The sequence below is a fragment of the Dermacentor silvarum genome, chromosome 2 (assembly GCF_013339745.2).
Source record: "Dermacentor silvarum isolate Dsil-2018 chromosome 2, BIME_Dsil_1.4, whole genome shotgun sequence".
NCBI classification, from domain to species: Eukaryota; Metazoa; Arthropoda; class Arachnida; order Ixodida; family Ixodidae; genus Dermacentor; species Dermacentor silvarum.
This window is the reverse complement of record NC_051155.1, coordinates 57,422,622-57,443,438: the sequence shown is the minus strand read 5'-3', so window position 1 is coordinate 57,443,438 and position 20,817 is coordinate 57,422,622. Positions and strand designations below refer to the sequence as shown.

Sequence of the window (20,817 nt, the reverse complement as noted above, 5' to 3'; positions counted from 1 at the left end):
GAAAAATGCATCAGTCATCCTTCTGTTTCATTGTTAGATAAAGAGAATTCGCTCCTGTCATCATATCTTTAACGCATTTTCGCCTTTTGTGCTTGTTTTATGAACATTGCTTCTTTTTATGCTGACCGCGTAGCGGCATTCCATGACAAGCGTTATTTATGCGCTCTTGACGTGTTCTATTGACAGGATCGCGCAGATCTGTGGGTATTTAAGCCGGTGGTTCTTCAATAATAAAAATCAGTTGTTAGAAAGCGCTCGTCCTTGTGTCTCATTTTCTTCGTCCCTGTTTGTTTGCGCACAAAAATTTAAGAAAATGAATCTGTTCCAACTAGGCCGACTCGCAGTTATGCTTCGGCTATCCTTGGTGCATTAAGGCCACATACGAAGGTGTATTGGCACCAGCCGGGGTGATGCGCTAGCTATGGCGTTTTGCTGCTAAGAACGAGGTCGTGGGTTTGACTCCCTGTCGCGGCTGCCGTATTCCGATGGAGATACAGGTGCCCGTTAAAGAATCCCTGTGGGTCAAATTAGGAGGCTGACAAAAGCATGCTAACTAAAGCATGCGAACAAAAAAGCTCAATTAGCCAGTTTACATGAAAAGCCACCAGTGGCATAGCCAGAGGGTGGCACACAGGGCACGTGCCCCCCTCTCCCCCCCCCCGAAATATATGTTAGTATGCGGCCTTCCCAGTCCCCCTTTCCGCCTCTCCCCGTCCCCGGTAGAGTGGGTGCGCCACCCCTCTTGCTGAAAAAAATTTCTGGCTACGCCACTGAAAGCAACTAAGCAAGAAAAAGACATCAATTACGAAGCAAGTATCGGCAGGCACTTATCTCTGGTGCGACACTTACTGGTGATACTCGTACGGCAGCACCGACTCGTCCGATGTCAGCCGGTTCACGTACAAGCTGACGTTTGACTGCGTTAGGAGAAAAAAAATTAAAACAAACTCTTGAGTATTCGTCGTCGTACACCCGCGAACAATGCGGCAGCTTTTGAGATTAGAACGGACAACCGGGCTGTTCGGTAAGCATTCATTGTGAGTAAGGCAACGCAAGTCACGACAAGGAAAACAGGACGGGCGCTCACAAATGGGCCCACGCAGCGCAGCTGAACCTTACAATGCGCGTGTTGCGAATGAAGGGCTAGAACAAACACAAAAGCAGAAGGGAAGAACGCGATCGATAGCCACCCAAAAGCGTATGCTCACCGTGTGTCACTCCATAAACGCAGATAATGGACGACTCTAATCTACCCTCCGCACAGAAGTCACGTGAGCTGTCACAGGTGTACTCTCCCGAATGCGAATCTTCCCGTAATTATGCTTGCTTTCGATTTATTTTTGCCCTTTCTTTTTTCTATTCTTTTTTCTACAAGCAAGACTGAAAAACGTGGCAGCTTCGCCCGAATGGTGAAGCATCGATTGCGATAGCAAATTATTAGACAGTTATACGAAGTAAGGATAGTAGTTTTATCGGTCGTATAAGCTTGTAAACATTGGTTTACTAACTAAATTAACAAGTATGGTGTCACGCGCGCGCAAGAAAACATGAACACATCTCACTCGATGACCGCGGACACTAGCTGTCAAAACGCTGGCGTGAGGAAGCGCGGCGGCAAGCAGCGAGCGAAGTGACCTTCGTACTACCTTTCACTTCAACGCAGAATAAACGGCAAGAATACAGCTCACACGAAGCTATCAGCCATCGGCGCACCTAGGCTCTGACACCATCGCAGACCGCTTTCGGACTAAGGCCCGCGCAGGCGCGCTCAGACGCGCTACACGCAGCCGCCACAAGGTTTAGAACTCCCGGTGCCTTGCGCGCGATGGAAGACGGCGCGCTTCCTCGCCGCCTTCCTCTCGTTCGCGCGCGTGATCAAATCACTATTCTCCGCTGATCCTCACACGCTTTCACTCGCACACACAGCATACGGCGCGCAGCCAGGATGATATTTCACCTGGACTTCATACAGAACATCACGGTGACGACGACGGCGGAAATGCGCCTTGAGTGCCTGTATAATTCCCAATCGCAATAAAACTTGCGGCGTCCCTACATTCCCTGGCGCATACTAAGGAAGAAGAACTCGGTTTCTTTATCACTGAGGGTCACAGAAGTGGTTGGCTGATGCAGACCAGTCTCCCTTTCTCCATAAGGCACCTATGCTTCGAGTATCATTCTTTTCTCCTCTTTTTATGCTTTTCCGGCACAGTAGTCGTGTCGTACATTGGTGTACATCCACATGATGGTCAGTGGGCCGCCAAGTCCCAATACTTATCCTTGCTTTCTACATTTCTCTAGTGCTCTCTTGACCTAGCACAGTCGCAACGACCCGTCTACCTATGACATATGGATTCCCGCACGAGATGCGAAGTTGATATACCACATTAGTCACGCAGGAACTGCACTGCAACTTCTTTTTTGACGGACTGCTTGCTTTTTTTTTTTTTTTTTTGTTTGCATTGGCACAAATGCTACCCAGTTTATTTTGTGCCGAGAACACCACTCTGACACCATAGCGGGATGTCACATTTTTCAACTTATGAGCCAACATGTGGACATGTGTGATTACTGCGAATTCATATTTCTGCTCCCTTTCTTTATACTGACGTCCGCCTCATGGCTTAATGCACTTTGCCACTTTTTGACATCGCGTTTATGAACAAACATTACGTTGCATGCGCGTATCCTGTATAATGCTCAGTGAAAGCACATTCTTGCAAGAATACTGCATCGGCAGAATTATTTCGTGAGTTAAAGTACATATTGCCTCAGCAGTAGCGATTGTCGTCGCGCTTTTAAGCTCGGGCGTAGTCGTGAAGTTCCGTGCCGGTATCCGTTTCATTTGAGTCGTTACTCTTCTTTCCAGGCCTATTTGTGGGTATAACGCCGCGTACTTCAGGTGAGCGTTTAAAGCAGCAAAGGTCTATTCCAACTAACAGAACGACCAGAAAATTCGCCTTACTGAAAGAGCCAACACGGGGAAGAGGCCAGAAGAGCTTCGCTTGTAAACTAAAAGGTAGACTCATTTCCCAACGCTGCTGGTACAGCAGTAAGGCTTTTGACAACACTTCAGCCTGGGCAGTGCAGTGGCCTACAAGCATGATCGGTGACAGAGGCGCCATTACCGGCCTATACAACGTACACAACGACTACATTTATATCGCACCCGAACAGCGCTTCACTACTATACCCTGCGTTGTCCGTCGGCGGTGAGTCAACGGCTGCCACAATGTATACATATTCGATTCCCTGTTGCGGCTGCCGCGGTCTGATATGTGAGCCGAATAAATGATCGACGCTGCACAACGTTTACAGTACGCAGTAAAGGTCCTCTGGCGATCACAGTTAGTCTGGAAATCGTTAATCCTTTGTATCGATTAGCCCAGTCGAGCTTTGCCCACCACCTATTCGTGTTGTTGCTGCGAGAAAAGACGGTTCAAACAGAACGTCCGTTTCATATGTCAAAACAAATTCAACCGCTAAAGTTAAAAGGTGCTTTAAGAAAAAAAAAAAGAAAGCACACAATGGCCATGAGAAAATTTATGAGTTAGTCGCAGACATAGGCCGGCAGCATTGCTCATGAGTCGACTCACTGAAATTCAGAGCGACCCTTGAAGTCTGAGTGAGCCCGAATCAGTGTAAGGAGTGCTAGCCTAAGTAGTCGAGCTAAGTCTAGCTGAGTGAGCCGAGATTAGTTGAGCAGGTGTGAGTCTGACTCCGGGTGAGCCGAAGTGATTCCGAGATATCATTGAGTTCGAGTAGATGTGACCGAGATCTGGGTGAGTCGAGCTGATTTCGAGTAGGTGCGTGTTTGCGTTTGAGTGAGTCGAGCCGGGTCTGAGTGGTGTGATTTTGGGTGGGTCAGCTGAGTCAAGCTGAATCCGAGTCGGTGTAAGTTTCCGTTTAGTGAGTCAAGTTGCGTGCAAGTATGTGAGCCTGAGTCTAGCGAGAGTGAATCTGAGTGAATGATCATGCGGTAAACTGGAGCTAGCGTGAGTCTGAGGGAGTAGAAGTACGTCTGAATCATGGCATTCGTTGTGTTTTTGAGTGTATGAGAGAGAGGATGACTCCACATGATATCGGACAAATATACTGTATGTTTTTACACCTGAGCGCTGCCCCGTGGCAACACTGAGTTTGAGTAAAGATCTGATGGAGGACCCATCGATCGCATGTGGAGTGCCTGCGTCACATGGATTGACTACGCCCAGCGCACTACAACGCATTTCAATGTCACAGTAAGAATGGCGGCGTAATTAGCCAAGGCACGTCGGAACTGAATAATTAGCAAGGTGATTTAACAAGCACACACATTTCAAACGTACGTGTGTGTGTGTGTGTGTGTGTGTGTGTGTGTGTGTGTGTGTGTGTGCGTGTGCGTGTGCGTGTGCGTGTGCGTGTGCGTGTGCGTGTGCGTGTGCGTGTGCGTGTGCGTGTGCGTGTGCGTGTGGCGTGTGTGTGTGTGTGTGTGTGTGTGTTGTCACCGCTGCGAAATGGGTCACTTTTGTGGAGTCGGGGGTCCGAGCGGGCCGTGCCAGGTGCCAAAGAGAGGTCCAGCGCGACGTCCGAGCGTTACAAAAAATAAAGTTTTGTGTACAAATATAAATGATCATGGTTCACAAGAAGGGCTGCATGATTCTTAGAGCACACACCAGTCAAAGTGTTTATAGTCGTTATCAAAATATTATAGTACTGCGTAATAATTTACTGCTAATTCCATCTCCAGCACACGGTGATGGTAATTCTATTTATCTACAGTTGCTTTAAATGCCGTTACAACTAAATACTACGGGATCCATCTGAGTAGTTTTTTAGGTTTAATTTCGGGAAGAGGAGAAAACAAGTGAGGGCGGCGAAAAGGCCTGAGGAAACGTATCGTTCAGCACTTCAGCGTATATGCTTGGTCGGGAACAGTGTCCTTAGTGCGGGCTTTGTAGTGTTATTTCTCCAAAATTTTATACTGTTAGTTTTTAATAGCTTGGGAAGATCGAGTAACACTGTAGAAAGAAAACGCTGCTGTTATTAGTTTAGAGGCGCATGTTTCGGCAGCGGCCTTGTATATGAGAACCATATGCAGTGTGCAGGCTTTGGTGACCGTTGTTGTGTCTGGCGGTCCCTCGGGACAAAGGAGGCCGGCGCCGACTCAGACGCGCCAACCTGGCGCCCTTTCTCGCGGCCGAGAATTGTCACCTGTGACTGAGGGGATTAGCAGTTGTCTCCGGGCTTACCTCATGCGTGGCTAAACGGCAGCGTCGCCCCTTGGTGCGGTCCCGTGAAATTACCAGCGCCGCCCGAACCACGACGACGCTACGCCGACTGCTGCCTTTCGAGACAGCCACCGCCCTACCTGGTTCCGCAAACTGACCACTATGGAGAGGCGAATCTTGAAAGGGGCCCGCGTCTGGCAATCCGAGGGAACGACATCAACGTTCGGTTCCCAAGGTGTCAACCGCTGCCTGTGTTCGGGGGGCGACCTAAACAAGATTGGAGGCGGAGCCCGGCGGGAAACGACGACACATCACGTGCGGGATATGGCCACCTGATCCAAGATGCTGATTGGCTAAAAGAACTACAGTGTGTTCCCTCGTCGAGTGAAAGAGGGAAACGAAAGGGATAAAACAGGGGTCAGAGGCTTGATCATGTAGAGACGCTCGACCATGTAGAACGCTCGGAGATGTAAACGTTACCACATGCAAAGATGTTAGCACGTAGACGGCTCCAATATCATGGAGCCCATCTTGTAATATACCATGTACAGTGTATATAAAACAATTTTCTAATCTCCCTGGATAACTCCTCCTCTTGGCACCTGGCACGGCATCATACATGGAACCTTCGTGGCCGCTCGGACCATCACCATTCGCAACACCGTTTAGCGATACGAAATATGCGTTTTTCGTTTTCTTGTTTTTTTTTTTTTTTTTCACTTAGCCTGTTTAGGTGCAGGTTATACCATGGTGCATTGCTGTTTGAATATATGCGTCGGACAGGGATATAACGATTCATTAGATGATTGCAGGAAATGTAGCTTTTTTAATCATCCTTTATTTGCTTAAATCGTTTACGTGTCAATGGTTGCAAAACCGTGAGCGTGAAATAGAATATATCATAGTCGCTTATGCCAGGTAAGTGCGTCATTGGGGATAAAATATAGGCCGCCGACGTTAGCACAAGATCAATTAAGGATGACGTAGTGCCGGTTATACGCGTTGGAACGGTGACCGTTTGAGCTAGAGTAAATCAAAAACAAATTGCGATAACTCATCAGCCTCATTACACGATGGGTTAGAAAAGGGACACACACTCGACCAGTCGTCATTAGAAAACTTAATGTCGCCCATAAGAATTACCTACACTCCTGGGAACCCGACTGTAACCTGATTTAAGCAGTCGTGCAAGTAAACGCAAAACGAACGATTTGACGGTGGCCGGTAGCAGATGCCTAAGATAATTTTCTGGAAATCAACGGTTAAACAACATCAGCCTGATTCTATTTCAGAGATTACTGGGATAGAAAAACATTCTGAAATTTTGGCTAATGGCAAGCTACACAACATACATTTTTTACGGCAATAAAATAGTTCAGCGTTTGATATTTTGTTAGTTGACCAAGTTTCGGTTATCGCTATCACGTCAGCGTCAGCGCTGTAAACTAGAGAAGACAATTCGTACCTTTTACTGAACCAAATACCAACATCAGTGAATGCGACGGAAGGAACACGCTTCGTGGAATTGTAAGCGTCTCCCCTCATTTTTGTTATTGCGAGTTTTGCAAAACACAAGAGTTCGAGAGCTCTGAATTCGGTTGGGGCCTATTGACCCTTTTCGCGAAGCAGTTTGTTTTAGAGAAACGAGATGGCGCTCACGGCGTCGCGCCATCTAATGCTGACTGAATTCATAATCGGAAAGCTTGGAATACATATTTAGCCCCGCTTTTAGAACGAGCACCATATGCGCTGCTTGCGCCGTTTGGACATAGCTTAACCAGCTCCGAAAGCACTTTTGCATGTTCTCTGAAGTTGTGATCAAAGCTTCGTGTCGTCCACCTAGTCACCGTCTACGATATATCCTAAAACAGGTTTTCTAAGCCGCGCCGGCGTCATGCACTTCCATTGTAAACAAGGAGGCAACGGAGGCAGTTGAGGCAAGCAATGGACGCGTCACCACGTGATCAAATATAGCAGCGCCCACGGGATCACCACGAAAAGGGTCAATATACTCTATTTCGTAGACAGCTTCGTTGGATAGTTCGTAGCCGTAACATGCACTTCTCTCCGACGATAAGCTTCTTGTACCAAAATTTTAAGGGCCCAATTAGGCATTTACCGTATTCTGTTAATTTACTTAATTCTTATACTTCGCGTTGTCTCAGAAAAGTATTCTCGCTCATATTCTTTTCTTTCTGTGGTTTTACGTGCCAAAACCAGTACTGATTATGAGGCACTCCGTAGTGGAGGGCTCCGGATTATTTTTGAACACCTGGGGTTAGAACGTTTAGAAAGAACTTGTTCCTTGGTTTTGGAAGCTGCAAATTTCATTATTAATGGTCGCGATCTTTGTTGTTTGAAGCGACCAACCCTATGTGCTCGAGCTATGTGATCACATGTTTGGGTGAGCTTTAGGATTTTGTTAATCAAATCTAAAATCTGTTCTTTCGACTGCTTTCGAAATTTCCGCCGAAATATGTCTGGCACCCCGAAACAAAGAATAAACAGGTTGTCGCTCAGTGAACGATACGATCTTCCGCTTCATCAAGGCGCGCGCTAGGCGTGCTCGTGACACTTTCTACACTTTCAATCTTCTCGTGCAGTTGGCTGACATCATGCTTCCATTCAACTTTCACTGAAGACTATGCGTATATGATGTAGTCCAGTTAACAATGAATCAGAACGACGAGCTTAAAGGTTTAACAAAGCGTAGCAAGATTTTATATAATTCGCTGGAATTGTAAAAGCCCCGTATCAATGATGTGATGTCAAATATGGAAAAAGAAAAGGAGGGGGGGGGGGGGGGGGGGGGGGGGGTGTTACGTTAAGCAAAATGATATAAAGGTATATCCATAACTAATACTGCAAAAAACAAGTAGCAGAGCGTGGTTTCGATCCACGGACCTCTGGGTTATGGGCCCAGCACGCTTCCACTGCGCCACTCTGCTGGACGCCGGCACAGCCATATTTGTCGTCTGCAACACATGTGTACGCATTGCAAGTGTATTTACTTTTGTACACGAATGAAGCCTGCGCGGCACAACTGAGACCAGGGCCTGCGCTTGCAGGGTATATATTTATGTCCTTCACTAAATTCGACTGCGGACGCACCATTTCTTTCTTTAATGACAGAGTTCTCGCTGTCGCCGGTAGTGTAAATACCAGCGTAAATACAGGTCCTGCATATTTCGCTGCGAATGTTCGAAAAAAAAAAAAAAAAGCTTTGCGCTCACCGCTGCACTGTTCTTGCTCAAAGTTTGCAGAAAGATGGCATTTTGGAGTCGACTTCGTTTAGTATAACACTTGCCACAGTTAAATGCCTTGTTCTTAAGAAGAAAAACAAGTGCAAAGTTGCCTTCACTTAAAAGGGGATGCGAGCTGCTGCCGCGACGACGCAAGCATAAAATTGTGTCGCCGCCTGCCGGCAGCTGCAGAAAGCAGCGGATCAGGGAGGTTTGCAGCGTGTTGCCCGCTACCGGAACATCAAAAAGCAGCGGCCTCAAACAAAAATTCCGTAGAAGTTGGTGGCAGAGCTGGCGCTTTTTCTGGCACGCCCCGCCCGCGACGGCGCCTTGCTGTGGATAAGGATATTTATTGAGGGACTTTAGATAAGGAAAGAGTGCCGATAACTGACGGTTGATGCGTCGTGGAAAGAGTGCGCTCGCTAACTCCTGTGGAGTAAGTATGTTTGAGGGCGCTGCTTTTTGATGCGGGATGACGGTTAGTCACGTGACAGTTTTCATTTCTCGCGGACTTTCTTTATCAGCCGTGAAAATAAACGGGCAAGAAGTACCTAACCGAAAACATGCCAGTGTTAAGTTTCTTTCAATTTTATACAAACGCTTCATGGCAATACACCGTTCTAAGCAGTAATGAAAAAAAAAAAATAGCTAAATGAAACTAATTAGTAAATTGAATGGCACCAATAATAAATTACTGGCGGCTGCTCTACTAGAATGTGAACAATATGCGCTTGGTTATCTTCGCGTAGAATGACCCGTCTTTCTTTTTGTTCTGTTTTTTAAACGTGACGCATGATAGCTGGGACACCCTAGTATATGCGCGCACGCCGCTGTGTTCAACGTAGTTATTTTTCCAGGTACGCAGGAATATCGCGGTGAGAAGACATTGAAGATCCGAATTAAAAATAAAGCTTTAAAAAAAAAAAAACACTACGGTAAAAAAAAAAGTGAAAAAAGAAATGTAGCAGAGCGTGGTTTCGATCCACGGACCTCTGGGTTATGGGCCCAGCACGCTTCCACTGCGCCACTCTGCTAAGTACTCACAACGAGCGAAATTTATCCTTTTCAACGTTTTACCGATTCCGTCCATTCAAATTTCTTTTTTTTTTTCTGGGGGGGGGGGGGGGGGAAGGATTCTCACTTAAACGATTGCGAACTCACTGTGACAGCTGAGGGACCTGCCAGCCTGCGATTCCGAGAAACTTCCGGTGTTGTCTACGCGAGCTCGGAGGAGGTATCCACAGGAGACTGATCCTCGTTTCATTGGTCGGTTGAAAGTATCCTCGAAACGCCATTTTCCAGGGAATTCTCCGCTTCAAGGAACAGGGAAAACAAAGCCGCCATAAGCAACGCCGCCCTAGGGTACGCTGTACCTAGAGCTTCGCATGCTGTCGCCCACGTTCGCCGCCGTCACTGCCGCTGTTCGCCGCCGCCTTGCGTACTGAGTTGGACAGCTGTGAAAGCGCTACGCCTAGGACCGCGTTGTCTACTTCGCGCGTCGTGATGCATTGCTGCAAATTTTGTGACAAGTTATATGCACGACGTGGCACGGCGATGGTGGCACGGCGTGCCGCCACAATCACTCTATCGCTGTTTGCATGCTGCAGTGTACGCCACGGAGCAATAAGAATAGCTGTTATTGTTCCGCAACACTCCTGTAGCGCATAACAACTGAAAACGATTGCTTCTAAAGATACCGTAATGCCACAAATGTCGTAAACTAAGCTCCTATGGGATAAATAGTGCTGTGTGTTCCAATATGTTTGTCATGGCAGGATGGCCGAGTGGTTTAAGGCGCTACGCTTAGGTTCGAGTGCGGTATTCTGGGCATATGTTCGAATCCCACTTATTATTATTAATTTTTTTTTTCAATTTTGAAACTTGGCATTTTTTTTTTTTTTTTGCATTTTGTATCGACTTATTTGTCGTCAGGCCGCCGACGATGCGAGCGTCCGCTCTTGCGCAAGCGGATACTGCTCCAGTCAGGTAGACTGCTCCCTCCCTGATAGTGAGATTATATTTGGATCATCAAAACAGTGATGCGTTTATTTAGGAATAGTACCGATGCCTTCACAGCAGCCACAGTTAAGGCCCAACCGCATGCACGCGATTTTCGAGCGACAGCGACAAGCGACGGCGACGAGCGACAGGTTTTGCCGTCGCGGAGGGCTATCCGTCGCTGTCGCTGGTCGTGTCGCCGGTTTCTGGCCAGCCAGAAAATATCGCTTGTCGCCCGGAAGTCAGCGCGACGACATCCGCTGGGGACAGCGATTGCACAACAACATGGCAGCAATCAGTCTGCCCGCTTCGATCTGAATTCGCTCTTGCAACTTGCTCTCTGCTGTGACAGCAAAAAATAATTAGTACAATCAGTCATCGCTTCACCTCATCGCTAGCTGAAGACTAAGTATCGGCGCTCTCTTGTCGTTATTATTGAGATCGGTTGTTTTGTTTTGACGCTGTTAGGCCTGAGACGACACCGAGAGCCGAGAGAGTGTTTTAAGTTTTACTCAACAGATGGCGCCACGGCACCTTACGCTGGCGGCATGGGACGGAGTTCCACTGGGGATGCATGGGACGGATTTTCACTGGGGATGATAGCATATTTTAGCTAGGTCTAGATAAACATTGACCTTTTGATAAAATTGAGATTTCTTTACGCGTGCAAGATAACATTTATTCGCACAACAATGTAAATCCGTCGCTACTCTTTTTCGCGATGTCGCGTTCATGTGGTTGCTCCACGCCGCGACACGACAGCGCGACAGGGTGTGCCTGTCGCGTCGCTTGTCGCTGTCGCTTGAATATCGCGTGCATGCGGTTGGGCCTTTATGCCATTTTCCACGGAGTAAGCATCCTTCCTCCATGCCATTTTCGAATATCTAAGGGCACCAGTTGTACCTAGGCGTTCCCTATATTTTAGGCAGAAAAATACCTAAGTGCCTAGCCTACTTGGTCACGTGACTTTTGGAACCACGTGACCTGAGGATCGGTCTCCTCTCTTTACCGCGACGCTTGCGAGCTTGCCGAAAATGAAGTACGTTTTAAGGGAAACGCGCATGGGGGGTGCCCAATCACATATGTATGCATAATTTCTCGAGCATTTTTATGGCGAAAGGGACTGATAAAATTGAAGTTAGCTCCTAACGAGAAGTACTGAAAACGTAAATTGGCTTCAAGCTGTATGTCGACGCACTACTGCGGTTTTTCATTGCGGGGTACGTCAGCGGGCAAAACCAAGGCAAGACAGGCTAGCCTCAGGGCCTGTGTTTGCAAACGTCGAAAGTGGGAAGCCTTCCGAGACCCGACGTCGGGTTTACAAGGCCCCGACGCTAAGACAGCCTGTTCGGTATCGTGGAATGCATATTAGTGATTCCACGTTTCTTTTCTAACTATAAAAAGTGTTACAACTAGCTTCGACATACAAGCCAACACAAACTACACTATGGTTTTGTAGCTGACCACAACAATATGGATAATTTTCGCCATAAAATGCACGAAACGTTATGCACGCGTGTAGTCGAGGAACGGTGTGCGTGTTTCATTTATTTGAAAACCTCAAAGAGAGGTTTATCGTACACTGCAACGCACGGGAAGAAAGCATGTCGTTCTCGGCAAGCTCCACTGGAAAGACACACGAGTCCGGTTTCTCGGAGCGGCAAGCTCAGCGCAGCTGCCATGGCGCAGCTCGTGTCTGTTCGCCTTTGATCCATTACAAACAAGCTTCGCCCACAAAACCGCAGTGTACTTGATTTTCACCTCTGAAAGAGTGCCGAATCAGGTGGAATCCACTCGCAGCTTAACGACTTTAATCGTCTAATATAAATGTTAGGCTAATTTGAGAAAAAAAAAGTTCGTTGTTGAATGCTAAATATATTGCTGAGCATTCATATCAGTATCACCCATAAAATTAGCCAAGACGTTCAGGTTTCATTGGAAAACCAGTGACACGTCTGTACGCCGCTGGAAACGGCTGACGTGCAAAACCGCTTGTTAAGTGACGGAAATCAGCGAACCTAATTGGCTGGCGCAAATTGTGTTTCAGTTTGACAGCGTTAATTTACCTTTTTATTCTTAGGTTGTCACTGACTATATATATATAGCCGATCATACTGCTGTCCTATCATATCGTTACACTATACGCGCGCACATTTACAGCGGCGAAGCGGCTGAAGGGAGTTCACATTAATTTACGTGCAAGCTGCAGCGGCGCGGTGAAGTCCGACGGCGGCATACGGCGACGTGGTGGACATCAAATGTCAATCAAAGAACAGCTGCAGCAACACAGCCATACGTCGGAGCTCCGAATTTGCTTCGAAACGCAGTCATCGAGAGTCATAAACGTTTACCTTGCGTGTATGTTATATATATATATATATATATATATATATATATATATATATATTATATATATATATATATACCCCACTCGAATAGACAACAAATTGATTGCGTGGATTTTGTTTGTGTCAGGGCCTTTTGAGTAAATCATTGCTGCGTTAATTCATGCCGTACCATACGTTATTATTAATGTTCTCTCTTTTCCTTGTGTTTTTTTTTTTTTTTCAGAAAAAAATTGTCTCCGTCAAAGCTAAAATATAATGAAACCAAAATGAATTAGATTCTGGGGTTTTACGCACACAAATCACGATCTGATTATACGGTGACACTCCGAATTTATTCGGACAACCTGAGATTGTTAAGCAGTGGCGCACCGACGGGGGGGGATTCGGGGGTTGGAACCCCCCCCTGAGGCCGACTTAACCCCCCCTTTTGTTTAACCCCCTTTTTTTTCTTAAGCATTTGAGTACTGCAACTAGGATGTAAGACGCGCAATCGTCTGCACACTCGCAAAAAGCGCATTTTTTTGACAATTTCCCGTGAAGAAATCGAAATTAGTGCTGTTTAGATGGTACTGGCAAACTGTCAACCCCCCCCTGGCAGAGATCCTGGGTGCGCTACTGTTGTTAAGCGTGCAAAGAAGCATAGAAAGAAGCTCGGGTATATTTGTATAGTGCAGCGTTTACAACAGGACTTGTGTATATTTTGGCAGTAGTAATGCAGACTTCTAGTACACTTCCGAAGGGTGTGTGAATTCAAGTATACATAGCTTCACTGTGATGTACGAGTTCCTTGGATTGGCATATACGTCTTATATCTGCAAAGCTTTTTTTTTTTTTTTTTTGCCGCACGCGTACGTATTGACAAAGCGTGACTGTGCGGGACCAACGTGGCGGCGCACTGGAGCGATACTAAAATTTCTAGGGTCCTTAAGAGCGAAATCTGCAGGATATCATCAGTAGAGACCGGATTTTAGGCAAATGCCTTTTTTGTTCCTTGCGCTCCTATCGCCCCATTTTGATATATGAGCATGAATTAGAGGTTAAGAAGGGCTTTCAGAATGTTTATAGTGCCTATAAATGCATATTTTATCATTTGTGCCTAAATGCATATGAATGCCTATTGTATTGAAGAGGGACGATGCAGTGGGGCATCCTTACCAGCGCGTACCAGCGCTATAAATGGCTATTTTCAATATCGGCGCCTATATGAACACTAACCTCAAGTTTCGCTTTCGAGTGCAGTTAGAGACCATTATCATTTTACCGGGCAACATTGACTGCTCGGAATTCTATGGGGTTCATCCTAGTCATCTAGTTCAACGAACTTTCGGAAAACAATCCTAGCAGCTGTGAAATGGGACGCGCCGCAGTTTGCGAATGCGAAACCACGGAGAGCCGTCCAGGGGAAAGGACAGTAAAGAGCAAAGGAAGAAAGAAAAAAATGTAATGTGCACGCGGCTTTTGTTTTGTTTGTAATTTACTTTTTAAGGTGTTCACTTGCCGTCGAGCGTTCCTTCTCAGCGTTGAAGATCATTCTCAGTGACAAGAGGAACCATTTTGAATCCAAAAAATCTTGAGATGGTGGTAGTTTGCTATTGTTTCCACAATCTTGACAGTAATTCTTAAGACTACGTTCCGCGTGTTCTCCAAACAGATTTCTTCAAACACGTGCACTTCAAGTGGGCGGAAGTGTATTTGGCAGCGTTGGGGCGTTTTGCTTGTACAATTCCGATAATGACTTTGTATATGACAAAATTGCCAGAGTTGTAGCTAACAGTCCTCATGTAAGAACATGTTAATTTCTTAATAAAATTGTAGTCTCTCTTGCATTTATTGTTTGTCTGTTCTTGTTGTGTCTTAATTTAACTGCGTCAGGCAGACATAAAGTAGCGCTTTTTTTAATCAGTATTCCCAGCTTTCAAATATTATTTTTCATGCTTGTTTCACTTTATGAAACGCTCGAGTACAGTGGCCATTGAACATGAATATGAGCAGTGTGCTTGTATTACGCTAAATGATCGTCATTAGTCCAGCAGTTTTATGGGACAATTGCACAGCTATGTTTCAACTGTTGGCTCCTTTGGGCCATCATAAGCAATAGCAGTTCTTGTTTTCCTGCCGTAGATAAAGGTCGCGCACGTCTTCGTTTGAAATTATTTTCATTTATGTAACATTTATGTGCCTATATTTACGATGTTGGAGGCCTAAAACGTTGCTTTGCCTGCCTATTTTTGGCGACTAAAACGCCGCTTTTTTTAATGCCCAAAGATCCGGCCTCTAATCATCAGTACTAACACGTATTCTCGAAGCTGTAGAAACTCTTATCACACGTTTCTCGAACGTCAAAAGATGACACTACAGGCAAGTACGACGATTGCGAAACACGATTAAAATGTTTCACTTTCATGCTAAATCTGGTCTCCAAATGAGAGACCTGGCCGGCGTGCATGCATGACATTACCGTGACGTGCATGACACGCAGCTAAATCTGCTGACCTAGTGCCGCAATGCTGGCTATCACATTTCTCATAAAAAAATTTTAAAAAACCAACGAGAGTTCTGCACGCGTTCGTGTTTCTTCACGCTTCTCTCACGTGTGGCCGCCACAGTGATCGCAGGAACGAAGCGAACCGGCTATCTTGACGTCATGATCGACGCATCCGGGCTGTATTAGCATGCTCATAAGTATCACGCTTGTTCTGAACATAACATTTTTGGAGTGCACGTGAAATGATCGTATGTGTTCACTTCAGTAAGCTTCCCAGTTGAGTCACTGCCCGTCCTGTAGTCTTCTTTCCAGTCCATGTGTTTTCTGCGCCGTTCTTAAGATGACGCATCCACCTCATCGGTATAGTGGAACTTAAAGTGGTTTGAAGAAAGGAGATCAGTTATATATGGCACGCTGACGGCTTGCCACGTGGTATTTTTTTTTTTTTTTTTTTTTTAGGGCCTGGACCTGCATTCACTACACACACAAAGAGTCTGGAGTGTCGACGATATGTCAGTGTATAGTACAGTCATGCGCACTCGTATATACCTGGCACTGGGCGGTGGTAGCGTCCTCCTTGCAGTAGTTGACCGGCGCCAGCCCCGGGAGGTAGAAGGCCACCGCTCCCGGCGCCCAGGAGGCCGCCTGCAGCACCAGCAGCACCAACAGCGGCAGCGACGGCTTGCTGGCGGCCTCCGCCATGGGGAACGCCTGCGCTGCACTCCGCGGGCCCATCGAGCGTCTTCAAAAGAACGTTCTTCTTCTTCTTTCTTCGGGCTCAAGCGCTGCGCGCCGCTCGGTTCGAGGATTTGGATTTCCTTCTACGATGGCGCTTACCCACTGCGGGGGATTGGCCAAGATTTGGATGGTATTAGGAAGTTGCTGTTAATCCTAAGTTGGAAGAAACAGATTGTCATGATTAAAAATAACGCATGAAGAATTCAGAGAATCTCCCTGAAACAACTATCAATTCCTCCACGGCTGAGCAAACGTCCCCGTCGTATAGTTTCCAAGAGAGGAGGCTCCGAGTGAAAGAATATTCGGAATGGAAAAGTTTGAACCAAGTTGTCTGGACGTTGATTCGAGCGTTTGATTTCTTCCGGGGGTCCGCGCACCTCGGGTCTTCACTGCAGTGTACTTGCAGCTGTTCGCCCGTGACGGCCGCGCAGGAGAGAAACGGCCCGAGCTTCCTCGTGTATGAGTGCACCCAAATATTTCCCTTAAAAAGTTGTAGAGTCGCGTAACTTCGCATGGATTTGACGCCGTATAGGGCTCCCGAATAATTTTGACCAACTCAGATTTTTTTTTACCGTGCACCTAAATCTAGGGGTGTCCTAAACAGTGATATTGCCGAATCGAATGAGAATATTCGGGAAAAGTGACCTCTCGTAACCGAATATTTTATCACATCTAAAGCAACGTAAAATACCACGTTCGCGCCGAGTCCGCTTGGTTAAAAACGATTTTAAAAATCAGTTGCTTATACCATTGATATACGCATGTCGCATATAGTTCACTAATTTCAAAACAGCCCTCACTCATACGTCGTTCCATCTCCTTCGTGATAGTAATGACTGTTCCTATTGCTTATATATCCGAAATAAATTAATATTCCACAACTTCGAACATCGAATTTCTCGAATGGAATACAAGTCGAACAGAAGATACGCATACCATTCGATTCGTATTTGAATAATCGCACACACCTCCGCCTAAATTAGATTATGCATTTGGCCCTCATTGAAATTCGGCCGCCGCGGCCGGTGACGAAACCTCGACAACCCGCTCGGCACACAGCCGCAGATATACCGTGGCGGGTAAATGTTTCCGTTGCTTTCCAGACAAGGTTAAATGCGCAGCAAGCCCTCGTTATAACGAAATCGCGTTATTCGAAATACCGTTTTATTCGAAGTTTTAGAGGTCCCGACTGAAGTGCATGCATTTCATACCGCATTACTTTAAGTTGAGTGGCAGGGCAGACTCCGCTTGTACGAAGTGTGACGAGGGAAATCCGCACGAAATAGCTTTGGGCATTTTTTTTTTTCCTCCGTGTCAACCTGGACAGTCGAAGAGCGCTGCGAAGACGCCACCTAGCCACGTGGCGACAGCTCCTCGGGACTGGCTTCGTCCCGAGATAGACAGATGAGGCAACTTCCAGCGGGCGTCATCAGAATCTTGGTGCTAATCGTGTCGCGCTCCTATTCAGCGCAGTTTTGTACCAATCCACACTATCGCCGACAAATGCAACGAGAACAGCAAATTGCAGAGTATAGGAACAGTCTGTATATTCCATTAAAAACGAAAAGAAGGAGGCTTTTTTTTTTTTTTCTGCTTGCGCAAGCGGTGTCCATGACTCTTGCGGCCTCAGCAGTCTCACGGGCCCTGCCACACCAGTCTGCTTGTGTGGATGAGTCTTAACGAACAACCGCGCGTTTGAAAATGTTTTACACAATTTTGGGCGAACATACTATAGTCCCCAAACAATAATGGTCAATACATCTTACGTGCACCTATAAATTCCTTAGCGCTGCGCGCCCGATAATTTCCTGTCAAGAACATCATATGGCACGCTGACAAGCTCTTATATGCCGTTCGTGACCTGAAAGTATACCGGTAGCACAGCGTCGCACGCAAATTAGATGACGACTAACATTTGTACAAGTCCCAAAATGTGCAAATATTTCTGTGAGCGCATACGAGAGTGCGATTTCATACCTCGAATATATATATATATATATATATATATATATATATATATATATATTCCTTAGCGCTGCGCGCTAAGGAATTTATAGGTTGCACGTAAGATGTATTGACCATTATGTTTGGGGGACTTAGTATGTTCGCCCAAAATACTCCAGGCCGCAAGAGTCATGGACATATATATATATATTATATATATATATATATATATATATATATATATCTATATATCTTGTCGCCAACTTTCACCGCCGGTGTAAAGGGCACGCGTGCTCTCGCGCCACCTAGAGAGCTGTTCTGTAACTTCGTCAAATTCCGGCATTTTGTTTAATTCCGTAATGGTGGCATTTTGAGCCAATCAGAGAGGCTCCACGCAGCCCTCTGGGCCAAGCAGAGCCGGCAAGATTGCGAAATTTCACAATGTCCAGAATAAGCAGCCCGAGCGGCGGGGCGCCGTTCGTCGCGAATGCATATATAGTAGCTCTTTGAGACGCACGTGCTACAGCGCGAGATGTGTCGCGTTTATGCGCCGCAGGGCGATAGGCGACAACGCGGCCCGCCGCGGCACGCCAGGTTACGGCCGGGCCGCGTTTATATAGCCTAAATCCGCTGCGCGTCTGTTCTCGATAGCCGCCCAAAATGTACACCCGGCCACAAAATATACGGACCGTGAAATCTGAGGAAAAGCTGAATATCTCCGCTGCAGCCCCACAACGCAGCGCAGCCTGGTATTTCCACTTCGGGCCTCGATATGCTGTGTATCTCGTAATATATATTATATATATATATATATATTATTATATATATCTTATTATATATATATATCTCGTAATCCGGATGTGAAAACGGCTTGGCGTTACTGGCTACTGCTACAGGCTGCTCGGGAGTCCAACGTTTTCCGAGATCCCGTGGTGCGTAAACTTTTGTGGCCGGGTGTACAGTTTCTTCCATGGGTTAATGTACACGTGTCAATTACATATACTCGAAAACATATTTGACTACTTTTACTGTTGCTATGGCAATCAACGGCTGCAGCGTACCAGCGCTGCCTAGTTTTGTTGAAAAAAAGACATTGTATTTTTTTTTTAATTGCACTTAGCATTACCAGCGCCTCCTCGGGCAATCGCTACAGCGCTGGGTACGTCGGATATGTTGCCCATCAGCAATGACCACGCAGCGACGTACGCGGGAACCAGCGTTGTATATGGAACGCTACAAGGCACACACAACCAACGTCTACAGTACAGATCAAGGTTGAGCCGTACCAATTGCGGTACAGCTAGCAGACCACAGTGCAAACGGAACGCTGTTTAGCGTCGCATGCCTGCTCATGGGGACGCAATTAAAGCGAAAAATTATTTCGATGCGCTTCGCTATCGTAAACGAGCACAGTGAACGAATGTTCCGGTAATTTTGGCATTGGTCCAACTACGTACGAGTTTCTTTCCTTTCATGGACACGTGACGTCTTTAAGGCCATCATCATCATCATCGCTGAGCCACCTCTCGCTTCCAAAGCTGCGCCATAGACCTCGTTGAAACCCGAGCGTTTCCTCTGTAGCAACTACTCCAGTATTGAAGAAGTCGCTATAGCCTTTCAAGGACACGGTTCGAGCGTCCTTATAGCAACAGGATATCATGGACAAAAAGGCGAAGAAGGAAGCGGCCTCCTCCGACGAAGGCCTGGTGGACCCGCTGGACACGCTACGAGCCGAATGCCGCGCCAAGGACAAGTGCGTCGCCTACAACCAGAAGCTGGACGAGTGCAACGCGCGCGTCCGCAGTCGCTCGCAGACGCTCGAGTCGTGCACCGAGGAACTGTTCGATTTCCTGCACTGCGTCGACCATTGTGCCTCCAAGGATGTCTTCAAGCACCTCAAGTAGCCAGCCTTCCAATGGTGCGTCGTCTCGGTTCGCTGTGCGCAAGTTTCGCGGACGTCTTCCCGTACGGTGTACGAAGACAGCTCGAGGAACTTTTCCAGGTGACATAAATGACCCGCGCCCGGATTGCATGCTACGGAAAAGCAACACGGCGCAGCGCTGAAAAAAGCAATAAAGCCACCCCGGCCCTCCCGAAACCGACTGTAAAAAATAATACAATTACTGTGTCACTCCATTTGCAGTTGCAATAGAAGTGCACGTTGCTTGCCGTGTTTTTTTTTTTTTTTTCGTTTTGTCGTTGACAGCAGTGCTGTCGGCAGTGAAGTGCTTGTAGACCTGCCCCACACAGAGGCCCTCGATCGGCACTGCCACTGGCACATAGTTAATTGAACTTGTAAACAACTTTTAACACGGTTCGCGCTTCAAGCAATTTGTACAGAAGGACACTTGTAGTGGAAAGCACGATGCACGCAGAAAAAAAAAATCGTATTGATTCTATTCACTGGACTCTCCCAGACGCGCACATAAAACCGAGCATTACATTACATTTGGCCGCGGCGCTTGAAGGAGGCGCTCTAATCAACGGCAGAACCCCTCGGAAGTAAATTAACCAATTGCACGTAGAAAATAAAAAGTTGACACGTACGGTACCTGCCGAAAGTTCCAAGCCACTGCGCACGTATGTGTAGTACAGCCGTCGCGTCGCGTACCCCAGATGAACGCGGTGCTCTCCCCCCCTTACCGAGCTTTGACGTGACGCACCAGTGACGAACTCGTCTTCAGAGATTCGAGTCGTTTTGTCAAGAGTGGCAGTCACAGCACGCGGACAGTTTCCTCGAGCACCGATCTTAGTCGCCATTTTGGCCTATGTCATGAGCGCGTGTTGCGTCCTTTTCATGGCGCTAACACGGGCGGCGTTTGGCGCAGCAGCATTTGCTTGCGGAAACATCG

The 20,817-nt window shown here is 46.8% G+C and overlaps 2 protein-coding genes and 2 non-coding genes across 4 annotated transcripts; 1 reads left to right on the top strand and 3 right to left on the bottom strand.

The window, feature by feature from the left end:
* Nucleotides 1-845: 845 nt before the first annotated feature.
* Nucleotides 846-16,027, bottom strand: LOC119440059 (transmembrane 9 superfamily member 2). The gene is made up of 2 exons (XM_037705004.2): nucleotides 15,833-16,027; nucleotides 846-917 (listed from the first exon to the last, which is right to left on the bottom strand). Exons 1-2 carry the CDS (start codon nucleotides 16,016-16,018, stop codon nucleotides 846-848), a joined length of 258 nt encoding a protein of 85 aa, XP_037560932.1. The 5' UTR covers nucleotides 16,019-16,027.
* On the bottom strand, nucleotides 8,087-8,158 carry Trnam-cau (transfer RNA methionine (anticodon CAU)). Its single transcript has one exon. It is a non-coding gene; the product is annotated as a tRNA-Met (tRNA).
* Trnam-cau (transfer RNA methionine (anticodon CAU)) lies at nucleotides 9,415-9,486 on the bottom strand. The gene has a single exon. It is a non-coding gene; the product is annotated as a tRNA-Met (tRNA).
* Nucleotides 16,028-19,477: 3,450 nt separating the features above from the next.
* Nucleotides 19,478-20,028, top strand: LOC119440942 (cytochrome b-c1 complex subunit 6, mitochondrial). The gene has a single exon (XM_037705736.2). The coding sequence runs from the start codon at nucleotides 19,624-19,626 to the stop codon at nucleotides 19,867-19,869; it is 246 nt and encodes an 81-aa protein (XP_037561664.1). The 5' UTR covers nucleotides 19,478-19,623; the 3' UTR covers nucleotides 19,870-20,028.
* Nucleotides 20,029-20,817: the final 789 nt, after the last annotated feature.

What these genes read in the sequence shown, in the direction of transcription:
- LOC119440059 (XM_037705004.2), bottom strand. Translation starts at nt 16,018, where the DNA reads ATGGGCCCGCGGAGTGCAGCGCAGGCGTTCCCCATGGCGGAGGCCGCC. An exon ending in CTACCACCGCCCAGTGCCAG is followed by an intron (nt 918 to 15,832) that starts GTATATACGAGT and finishes CTCCTAACGCAG; the next exon opens with TCAAACGTCAGCTTGTACGT.
- LOC119440942 (XM_037705736.2), top strand. Translation starts at nt 19,624, where the DNA reads ATGGACAAAAAGGCGAAGAAGGAAGCGGCCTCCTCCGACGAAGGCCTG.